Raw genomic sequence first — 12,500 nt, 5'->3', positions numbered from 1 at the left:
TGTGTGAGAACCATATACAGGTTCCTAGTGTGTGAGAACCATATACAGGTTCCTAGTGTGTGAGAACCATATACAGGTTCCTAGTGTGTGAGAACCATATACAGGTTCCTAGTGTGTGAGAACCATATACAGGTTCCTAGTGTGTGAGAACCATATACAGGTTCCTAGTGTGTGAGAACCATATACAGGTTCCTAGTGTGTGAGAACCATATACAGGTTCCTAGTGTGTGAGAACCATATACAGGTTCCTAGTGTGTGAGAACCATAAACAGGTTCCTAGTGTGTGAGAACCATATACAGGTTCCTAGTGTGTGAGAACCATATACAGGTTCCTAGTGTGTGAGAACCATATACAGGTTCCTAGTGTGTGAGAACCATATACAGGTTCCTAGTGTGTGAGAACCATATACAGGTTCCTAGTGTGTGAGAACCATATACAGGTTCCTAGTGTGTGAGAACCATATACAGGTTCCTAGTGTGTGAGAACCATATACAGGTTCCTAGTGTGTGAGAACCATATACAGGTTCCTAGTGTGTGAGAACCATATACAGGTTCCTAGTGTGAGAGAACCATATACAGGTTCCTAGTGTGTGAGAACCATATACAGGTTCCTAGTGTGTGAGAACCATATACAGGTTCCTAGTGTGTGAGAACCATATACAGGTTCCTAGTGTGTGAGAACCATATACAGGTTCCTAGTGTGTGAGAACCATAAACAGGTTCCTAGTGTGTGAGAACCATATACAGGTTCCTAGTGTGTGAGAACCATATACAGGTTCCTAGTGTGTGAGAACCATAAACAGGTTCCTAGTGTGTGAGAACCATATACAGGTTCCTAGTGTGTGAGAACCATATACAGGTTCCTAGTGTGTGAGAACCATATACAGGTTCCTAGTGTGTGAGAACCATATACAGGTTCCTAGTGTGTGAGAACCATATACAGGTTCCTAGTGTGTGAGAACCATATACAGGTTCCTAGTGTGTGAGAACCATATACAGGTTCCTAGTGTGAGAGAACCATATACAGGTTCCTAGTGTGTGAGAACCATATACAGGTTCCTAGTGTGTGAGAACCATATACAGGTTCCTAGTGTGTGAGAACCATATACAGGTTCCTAGTGTGTGAGAACCATAAACAGGTTCCTAGTGTGTGAGAACCATATACAGGTTCCTAGTGTGTGAGAACCATATACAGGTTCCTAGTGTGTGAGAACCATATACAGGTTCCTAGTGTGTGAGAACCATATACAGGTTCCTAGTGTGTGAGAACCATATACAGGTTCCTAGTGTGTGAGAACCATATACAGGTTCCTAGTGTGTGAGAACCATATACAGGTTCCTAGTGTGTGAGAACCATAAACAGGCTCCTAGTGTGTGAGAACCATATACAGGTTCCTAGTGTGAGAACCATATACAGGTTCCTAGTGTGTGAGAACCATATACAGGTTCCTAGTGTGTGAGAACCATATACAGGTTCCTAGTGTGTGAGAACCATATACAGGTTCCTAGTGTGTGAGAACCATATACAGGTTCCTAGTGTGTGAGAACCATATACAGGTTCCTAGTGTGTGAGAACCATATACAGGTTCCTAGTGTGAGAGAACCATATACAGGTTCCTAGTGTGAGAGAACCATATACAGGTTCCTAGTGTGTGAGAACCATATACAGGTTCCTAGTGTGTGAGAACCATATACAGGTTCCTAGTGTGTGAGAACCATATACAGGTTCCTAGTGTGTGAGAACCATATACAGGTTCCTAGTGTGAGAGAACCATATACAGGTTCCTAGTGTGAGAACCATATACAGGTTCCTAGTGTGAGAGAACCATATACAGGTTCCTAGTGTGAGAACCATATACAGGTTCCTAGTGTGAGAGAACCATATACAGGTTCCTAGTGTGTGAGAACCATATACAGGTTCCTAGTGTGTGAGAACCATAAACAGGCTCCTAGTGTGTGAGAACCATATACAGGTTCCTAGTGTGAGAACCATATACAGGTTCCTAGTGTGTGAGAACCATATACAGGTTCCTAGTGTGTGAGAACCATATACAGGTTCCTAGTGTGTGAGAACCATATACAGGTTCCTAGTGTGTGAGAACCATATACAGGTTCCTAGTGTGTGAGAACCATATACAGGTTCCTAGTGTGTGAGAACCATATACAGGTTCCTAGTGTGAGAGAACCATATACAGGTTCCTAGTGTGAGAGAACCATATACAGGTTCCTAGTGTGTGAGAACCATATACAGGTTCCTAGTGTGTGAGAACCATATACAGGTTCCTAGTGTGTGAGAACCATATACAGGTTCCTAGTGTGTGAGAACCATATACAGGTTCCTAGTGTGTGAGAACCATATACAGGTTCCTAGTGTGTGAGAACCATATACAGGTTCCTAGTGTGTGAGAACCATATACAGGTTCCTAGTGTGTGAGAACCATATACAGGTTCCTAGTGTGTGAGAACCATATACAGGTTCCTAGTGTGAGAGAACCATATACAGGTTCCTAGTGTGAGAGAACCATATACAGGTTCCTAGTGTGTGAGAACCATATACAGGTTCCTAGTGTGTGAGAACCATATACAGGTTCCTAGTGTGTGAGAACCATATACAGGTTCCTAGTGTGTGAGAACCATATACAGGTTCCTAGTGTGTGAGAACCATATACAGGTTCCTAGTGTGAGAACCATATACAGGTTCCTAGTGTGAGAGAACCATATACAGGTTCCTAGTGTGAGAGAACCATATACAGGTTCCTAGTGTGAGAGAACCATATACAGGTTCCTAGTGTGTGAGAACCATATACAGGTTCCTAGTGTGTGAGAACCATATACAGGTTCCTAGTGTGTGAGAACCATATACAGGTTCCTAGTGTGTGAGAACCATATACAGGTTCCTAGTGTGTGAGAACCATATACAGGTTCCTAGTGTGTGAGAACCATATACAGGTTCCTAGTGTGTGAGAACCATATACAGGTTCCTAGTGTGTGAGAACCATATACAGGTTCCTAGTGTGTGAGAACCATATACAGGTTCCTAGTGTGAGAGAACCATATACAGGTTCCTAGTGTGAGAGAACCATATACAGGTTCCTAGTGTGTGAGAACCATATACAGGTTCCTAGTGTGTGAGAACCATATACAGGTTCCTAGTGTGTGAGAACCATATACAGGTTCCTAGTGTGTGAGAACCATATACAGGTTCCTAGTGTGAGAGAACCATATACAGGTTCCTAGTGTGAGAACCATATACAGGTTCCTAGTGTGAGAGAACCATATACAGGTTCCTAGTGTGTGAGAACCATATACAGGTTCCTAGTGTGTGAGAACCATATACAGGTTCCTAGTGTGTGAGAACCATATACAGGTTCCTAGTGTGTGAGAACCATATACAGGTTCCTAGTGTGTGAGAACCATATACAGGTTCCTAGTGTGAGAACCATATACAGGTTCCTAGTGTGAGAGAACCATATACAGGTTCCTAGTGTGAGAGAACCATATACAGGTTCCTAGTGTGAGAGAACCATATACAGGTTCCTAGTGTGTGAGAACCATATACAGGTTCCTAGTGTGTGAGAACCATATACAGGTTCCTAGTGTGTGAGAACCATATACAGGTTCCTAGTGTGTGAGAACCATATACAGGTTCCTAGTGTGTGAGAACCATATACAGGTTCCTAGTGTGTGAGAACCATATACAGGTTCCTAGTGTGTGAGAACCATATACAGGTTCCTAGTGTGTGAGAACCATATACAGGTTCCTAGTGTGTGAGAACCATATACAGGTTCCTAGTGTGAGAGAACCATATACAGGTTCCTAGTGTGAGAGAACCATATACAGGTTCCTAGTGTGTGAGAACCATATACAGGTTCCTAGTGTGTGAGAACCATATACAGGTTCCTAGTGTGTGAGAACCATATACAGGTTCCTAGTGTGTGAGAACCATATACAGGTTCCTAGTGTGAGAGAACCATATACAGGTTCCTAGTGTGAGAACCATATACAGGTTCCTAGTGTGAGAGAACCATATACAGGTTCCTAGTGTGTGAGAACCATATACAGGTTCCTAGTGTGTGAGAACCATATACAGGTTCCTAGTGTGTGAGAACCATATACAGGTTCCTAGTGTGAGAGAACCATATACAGGTTCCTAGTGTGTGAGAACCATATACAGGTTCCTAGTGTGAGAGAACCATATACAGGTTCCTAGTGTGTGAGAACCATATACAGGTTCCTAGTGTGTGAGAACCATATACAGGTTCCTAGTGTGTGAGAACCATATACAGGTTCCTAGTGTGTGAGAACCATATACAGGTTCCTAGTGTGTGAGAACCATATACAGGTTCCTAGTGTGAGAGAACCATATACAGGTTCCTAGTGTGAGAGAACCATATACAGGTTCCTAGTGTGTGAGAACCATATACATGGCAATAAACAGACCCTGGGTCTTGATTAACAGGGTAAACAGGTTTTTGGGGAGTAATTTCGCTTTCATTTTGAGACGACTGAGACTATGCAGCCTAACAATAGTCTTAGACTATGCATCCTAACAATAGTCTTAGACTATGCAGCCTAACAATAGTCTTAGACTATGCAGCCTAACAATAGTCTTAGACTATGCAGCCTAACAATAGTCTTAGACTATGCAGCCTAACAATAGTCTTAGACTATGCAGCCTAACAATAGTCTTAAACTATGCAGCCTAACAATAGTCTTAGACTATGCAGCCTAACAATAGTCTTAGACTATGCAGCCTAACAATAGTCTTAGACTATGCAGCCTAACAATAGTCTTAGACTATGCATCCTAACAATAGTCTTAGACTATGCAGCCTAACAATAGTCTTAGACTATGCATCCTAACAATAGTCTTAGACTATGCAGCCTAACAATAGTCTTAGACTATGCAGCCTAACAATAGTCTTAGACTATGCAGCCTAACAATAGTCTTAGACTATGCATCCTAACAATAGTCTTAGACTATGCAGCCTAACAATAGTCTTAGACTATGCAGCCTAACAATAGTCTTAGACTATGCAGCCTAACAATAGTCTTAGACTATGCAGCCTAACAATAGTCTTAGACTATGCATCCTAACAATAGTCTTAGACTATGCATCCTAACAATAGTCTTAGACTATGCATCCTAACAATAGTCTTAGACTATGCAGCCTAACAATAGTCTTAGACTATGCAGCCTAACAATAGTCTTAGACTATGCAGCCTAACAATAGTCTTAGACTATGCAGCCTAACAATAGTCTTAGACTATGCAGCCTAACAATAGTCTTAGACTATGCAGCCTAACAATAGTCTTAAACTATGCAGCCTAACAATAGTCTTAGACTATGCAGCCTAACAATAGTCTTAGACTATGCAGCCTAACAATAGTCTTAGACTATGCAGCCTAACAATAGTCTTAGACTATGCATCCTAACAATAGTCTTAGACTATGCAGCCTAACAATAGTCTTAGACTATGCATCCTAACAATAGTCTTAGACTATGCAGCCTAACAATAGTCTTAGACTATGCAGCCTAACAATAGTCTTAGACTATGCAGCCTAACAATAGTCTTAGACTATGCATCCTAACAATAGTCTTAGACTATGCAGCCTAACAATAGTCTTAGACTATGCAGCCTAACAATAGTCTTAGACTATGCAGCCTAACAATAGTCTTAGACTATGCAGCCTAACAATAGTCTTAGACTATGCATCCTAACAATAGTCTTAGACTATGCATCCTAACAATAGTCTTAGACTATGCATCCTAACAATAGTCTTAGACTATGCAGCCTAACAATAGTCTTAGACTATGCAGCCTAACAATAGTCTTAGACTATGCAGCCTAACAATAGTCTTAGACTATGCAGCCTAACAATAGTCTTAGACTATGCAGCCTAACAATAGTCTTAGACTATGCATCCTAACAATAGTCTTAGACTATGCATCCTAACAATAGTCTTAGACTATGCAGCCTAACAATAGTCTTAGACTATGCAGCCTAACAATAGTAAAATGCAAGATGGTTTTCCGGGATCTGTCCATGAAGAGGGAAGAGTTGTTATTGGACGAGTCACAGAAACTTGTAGTTTTGGCCGTATTTCGTATCGCCATGCTGTAAACTACAGGGGCCAGAAGAGTAAGGGGCCAGAATATGTAGGGTTAGGGTTAGGGTTATATGTAGGGTTAGGGTTATATGTAGGGTTAGGGTTATATGTAGGGTTAGGGTTATATGTAGGGTTAGGGTTAGGGTTAATGAGGGCCAGTGTGAGTGAGACTGATGTGTTGAAGACTTCCCTTTTTTCCGCTGCTTTTTATTAAATGAAATAATTATTCATTCATACACTGCACTGTAACTTTAATTCCTGTATTTTATTTTTCCTGCATTTTGTTTTAAATGTCCTTTTATGTGTTGCACTTTGTCTTGATGCTTTTAATGTCTCATGTAAAGTATTTTGAATTGCCTTGTTGCTGAAATGTGCTCTACAAATAAACTTGCCTTGCCTCCCTTCCACCCCCTCTCTCCTCCCCTCCTCTCTCCTCCTCTCCTCCACCTCCTCTCTCCTCCACCACCTCTCTCCTCCACCACCTCTCTCCTCCCTCCTCCTCCTCTCCTCCTCCTCTCCTCCACCTCCTCTCTCCTCCCTCCTCCTCCTCTCCTCCTCCTCTCCTCCACCTCCTCTCTCCTCCCTCCTCCTCCTCTCCTCCTCCTCTCCTCCACCACCTCTCTCCTCCACCTCCTCTCTCCTCCCTCCTCCTCCTCTCCTCCCCTCCTCCTCCTCCTCTCCTCCTCCTCCTCTCCTCCTACCTTCCAGAGGCCACGGGTTCCCTCCTGCTGGTAGATGTTGATGAAGTTCCCCATCATGCTCCCCTGGATCACACTGCCCTGGGCCTGCATACGGATCTACACACACACACACACACACACACACACACACACACACACACACACACACACACACACACACACACACACACGCGCATGGAGTAAGTGTACAGTGTCTATGGAATGTGGGTCACAACCAAGTTTGTGAGGTTGAGATTTACACGCCTCAGACAGGCCTACATGATCATCTGTGGGAACTGGTTTCAAGCCTGGGGGGGATATGACCCCGATCTGAACAACACCGTCACCACGTCACCCAACCGATCTGAACAACACCGTCACCACGTCACCCCACCGATCTGAACAACACCGTCACCACGTCACCCCACCGATCTGAACAACACCGTCACCACGTCACCCCACCGATCTGAACAACACCGTCACCATGTCACCCCACCGATCTGAACAACACCGTCACCACGTCACCCCACCGATCTGAACACCGTCACCACGTCACCCCACCGATCTGAACAACACCGTCACCACGTCACCCAACCGATCTGAACAACACCGTCACCACGTCACCCAACCGATCTGAACAACACCGTCACCACGTCACCCCACCGATCTGAACAACACCGTCACCACGTCACCCCACCGATCTGAACAACACCGTCACCATGTCACCCCACCCCCCGATCTGAACAACACCGTCACCACGTCACCCCACCCCCCGATGTGAACAACACTGTCACCACGTCACCCCACCGATGTGAACAACACTGTCACCACGTCACCCCACCCCCCGATGTGAACAACACTGTCACCACGTCACCCCACCCCCCGATCTGAACAACACTGTCACCACGTCACCCCACCCCCCGATCTGAACAACACTGTCACCACGTCACCCCACCGATCTGAACAACACTGTCACCACGTCACCCTGCCTACAAACTGTTTTTAACCAACCCGCCTGGTCCTGGGGGCTGGATGATGGAAGCAGGATTTGGGGTCAGCGAGGTCACTTCAGGTTTAACCCCGAGGGTTTCCAGTGTCACGACAGCGCTTCACTTTTTACCGGGATACATCAGCATGCTAACTTGTGGTTGTTTGGCAAAGTGAAGCCAGCTAAGGAAACTCTATCCTGGGCATGTTGAACTTGCCTGGTAGTATTAGAGGCTTCTAACTCTGACAAACCCTTCATGGGAGCCGTTGGCCTGGGGAACAGGGTGTGTGTATCAGGACTTGGCTTCATAGTCTCAGTAGCACATGACTGCACACTCCTGTAATAGCCTGCGGTCAACCCCTACACACACACGCACGCACAAACACACACACGCACACACACACACGCACACACGCACGCACACGCACGCACACACACGCACACACACACACACACACACACGCACACACACGCACACACACACACACCTCAGTGAATCCCCACTTCAAGAGGTGCGCTGCCAAGAACCACACCCCTGTGACCTTATCTGGGATAATCTAGGGAGTAACAGACACACTCACAACAAACTAAACCTGTTGATGTTACGTGTGACTACAACTGTGTGTGTGTGTGTGTGTGTGTGTGTGTGTGTGTGTGTGTGTGTGTGTGTGTGAGTGTGTGTGTGTGTGTGTGTGTGTGTGTGTGTGTGTGTGTGTGTGTGTGTGTGCTTTACCTTCAGCACATCAGTGGGGTTGGCTATGGAAGAGGAGAGAACTCCAGACACAACACCACACACCACGTTGGTCAACAGCGTCTCATCTGAAAGCAGGGAGAGAGACCAGGGAGAGAGACCATGAACAGTATCCTGAGGGGAGAGAGAGACCATGAACAGTATCCTGAGGGGAGAGAGACCATGAACAGTATCCTGGAGGGGAGAGAGACCATGAACAGTATCCTGGAGGGGGGAGAGAGACCATGAACAGTATCCTGGAGGGGAGAGAGACCATGAACAGTATCCTGGAGGGGAGAGAGACCATGAACAGTATCCTGGAGGGGAGAGAGACCATGAACAGTATCCTGGAGGAGAGACCATGAACAGTATCCTGAGGGGAGAGAGACCATGAACAGTATCCTGGAGGAGAGAGACCATGAACAGTATCCTGGAGGAGAGAGAGACCATGAACAGTATCCTGAGGGGAGAGAGACCATGAACAGTATCCTGGAGGGGGGAGAGAGACCATGAACAGTATCCTGAGGGGAGAGACCATGAACAGTATCCTGAGGGGGGAGAGACCATGAACAGTATCCTGAGGGGGGAGAGACCATGAACAGTATCCTGGAGGAGAGAGACCATGAACAGTATCCTGGAGGAGAGAGACCATGAACAGTATCCTGAGGGGAGAGACCATGAACAGTATCCTGAGGGGAGAGACCATGAACAGTATCCTGAGGGGAGAGACCATGAACAGTATCCTGGAGGAGAGAGACCATGAACAGTATCCTGGAGGGGAGAGACCATGAACAGTATCCTGGAGGGGAGAGACCATGAACAGTATCCTGGAGGGGAGAGAGACCATGAACAGTATCCTGGAGGGGAGAGACCATGAACAGTATCCTGGAGGGGAGAGAGACCATGAACAGTATCCTGAGGGGAGAGAGACCATGAACAGTATCCTGGAGGAGAGAGAGACCATGAACAGTATCCTGAGGGGAGAGAGACCATGAACAGTATCCTGGAGGGGAGAGAGACCATGAACAGTATCCTGGAGGGGAGAGAGACCATGAACAGTATCCTGGAGGAGAGAGAGACCATGAACAGTATCCTGGAGGGGGGAGAGACCATGAACAGTATCCTGGAGGAGAGAGAGACCATGAACAGTATCCTGGAGGGGAGAGACCATGAACAGTATCCTGAGGGGAGAGAGACCATGAACAGTATCCTGGAGGAGAGAGACCATGAACAGTATCCTGGAGGAGAGAGAGACCATGAACAGTATCCTGGAGGGGAGAGACCATGAACAGTATCCTGAGGGGAGAGAGACCATGAACAGTATCCTGGAGGAGAGAGACCATGAACAGTATCCTGAGGAGAGAGAGACCATGAACAGTATCCTGAGGGGAGAGAGACCATGAACAGTATCCTGGAGGGGAGAGACCATGAACAGTATCCTGGAGGGGAGAGACCATGAACAGTATCCTGAGGGGAGAGACCATGAACAGTATCCTGGAGGGGAGAGACCATGAACAGTATCCTGAGGAGAGAGAGACCATGAACAGTATCCTGAGGGGAGAGAGACCATGAACAGTATCCTGGAGGAGAGAGACCATGAACAGTATCCTGGAGGGGAGAGACCATGAACAGTATCCTGAGGGGAGAGAGACCATGAACAGTATCCTGGAGGAGAGAGACCATGAACAGTATCCTGGAGGGGAGAGACCATGAACAGTATCCTGAGGAGAGAGAGACCATGAACAGTATCCTGGAGGAGAGAGACCATGAACAGTATCCTGGAGGGGAGAGACCATGAACAGTATCCTGAGGGGAGAGAGACCATGAACAGTATCCTGGAGGAGAGAGAGACCATGAACAGTATCCTGAGGAGAGAGACCATGAACAGTATCCTGGAGGAGAGAGACCATGAACAGTATCCTGGAGGGGAGAGACCATGAACAGTATCCTGGAGGGGAGAGAGACCATGAACAGTATCCTGGAGGAGAGAGATCATGAACAGTATCCTGGAGGGGAGAGACCATGAACAGTATCCTGGAGGAGAGAGAGACCATGAACAGTATCCTGAGGGGAGAGAGACCATGAACAGTATCCTGGAGGAGAGACCATGAACAGTATCCTGAGGGGAGAGACCATGAACAGTATCCTGGAGGAGAGAGACCATGAACAGTATCCTGAGGGGAGAGACCATGAACAGTATCCTGGAGGAGAGAGACCATGAACAGTATCCTGGAGGAGAGAGAGACCATGAACAGTATCCTGGAGGAGAGAGACCATGAACAGTATCCTGGAGGGGGGAGAGACCATGAACAGTATCCTGGAGGAGAGAGACCATGAACAGTATCCTGGAGGGGAGAGACCATGAACAGTATCCTGGAGGAGAGAGACCATGAACAGTATCCTGAGGGGGGAGAGACCATGAACAGTATCCTGGAGGAGAGAGACCATGAACAGTATCCTGGAGGAGAGAGAGACCATGAACAGTATCCTGAGGAGAGAGACCATGAACAGTATCCTGGAGGAGAGAGACCATGAACAGTATCCTGGAGGGGAGAGACCATGAACAGTATCCTGGAGGGGAGAGAGACCATGAACAGTATCCTGGAGGAGAGAGACCATGAACAGTATCCTGGAGGGGGGAGAGACCATGAACAGTATCCTGGAGGAGAGAGACCATGAACAGTATCCTGGAGGGGAGAGACCATGAACAGTATCCTGGAGGAGAGAGACCATGAACAGTATCCTGAGGGGAGAGAGACCATGAACAGTATCCTGGAGGGGAGAGAGACCATGAACAGTATCCTGAGGGGAGAGACCATGAACAGTATCCTGAGGGGAGAGAGACCATGAACAGTATCCTGAGGGGAGAGAGACCATGAACAGTATCCTGGAGGAGAGAGAGACCATGAACAGTATCCTGGAGGGGAGAGACCATGAACAGTATCCTGGAGGAGAGAGACCATGAACAGTATCCTGAGGGGGGAGAGACCATGAACAGTATCCTGAGGAGAGAGACCATGAACAGTATCCTGGAGGAGAGAGACCATGAACAGTATCCTGGAGGGGAGAGACCATGAACAGTATCCTGGAGGGGAGAGACCATGAACAGTATCCTGGAGGAGAGAGACCATGAACAGTATCCTGGAGGGGAGAGACCATGAACAGTATCCTGGAGGAGAGAGAGACCATGAACAGTATCCTGAGGAGAGAGACCATGAACAGTATCCTGAGGGGAGAGAGACCATGAACAGTATCCTGGAGGAGAGAGAGACCATGAACAGTATCCTGAGGGGAGAGACCATGAACAGTATCCTGAGGGGAGAGAGACCATGAACAGTATCCTGAGGGGAGAGAGACCATGAACAGTATCCTGGAGGGGAGAGAGACCATGAACAGTATCCTGGAGGAGAGAGAGACCATGAACAGTATCCTGGAGGGGAGAGACCATGAACAGTATCCTGGAGGAGAGAGACCATGAACAGTATCCTGAGGGGAGAGAGACCATGAACAGTATCCTGAGGAGAGAGAGACCATGAACAGTATCCTGGAGGGGAGAGAGACCATGAACAGTATCCTGGAGGAGAGAGAGACCATGAACAGTTGCCAAAGTATTCAAAAGATGTCACATAATAAGACCCAGGTAACCCAGGTAACCCTAACCCACGGTAACCCAGGTAACCCTAACCCACGGTAACCCAGGTAACCCTAACCCACGGTACAGGACGAGCTGAAAGCCGGTGTTGCTTTGTAGGAGTGTGTATGTGCTTTCTCCACTCTCAGAACAAGTAGGTCAACACACACACACACACACACACACACACACACACACACACACACACACACACACACACACACACACACACACACAGACACACACACAGACACACACACAGACACCATGTGAGTTCTTAGTGTGTCATTGGAGTAATGTTCAAGCACGCCCCCCCAGGTAGAGTTGCTATTATAACTCCCTTGGTGAAGAGATCATTCTG

The 12,500-nt window shown here is 46.8% G+C and overlaps 1 protein-coding gene across 1 annotated transcript in view; it reads right to left on the bottom strand.

The window, feature by feature from the left end:
- Positions 1-12,500, bottom strand: part of LOC311329520 (kidney mitochondrial carrier protein 1-like) — a gene marked incomplete at its 3' end in the record, with an annotated part of 20,582 nt that overhangs the window by 5,945 nt on the left and 2,137 nt on the right. Inside the window, exons 3-4 of the mRNA XM_084463358.1 lie at positions 8,512-8,597; positions 6,812-6,907 (exon numbers count right to left, since the gene is read on the bottom strand). Coding sequence (XP_084319484.1) covers positions 6,812-6,907; positions 8,512-8,597 — 182 coding nt within the window. The remainder of the gene's footprint in view (positions 1-6,811; positions 6,908-8,511; positions 8,598-12,500) is intronic.

Source organism: Borostomias antarcticus (genome assembly GCF_949987555.1).
Source record: "Borostomias antarcticus genome assembly, contig: scaffold_232, whole genome shotgun sequence".
Classification (NCBI taxonomy): Eukaryota; Metazoa; Chordata; class Actinopteri; order Stomiiformes; family Stomiidae; genus Borostomias; species Borostomias antarcticus.
This window is presented reverse-complemented; position numbering and strand designations above follow the sequence as displayed.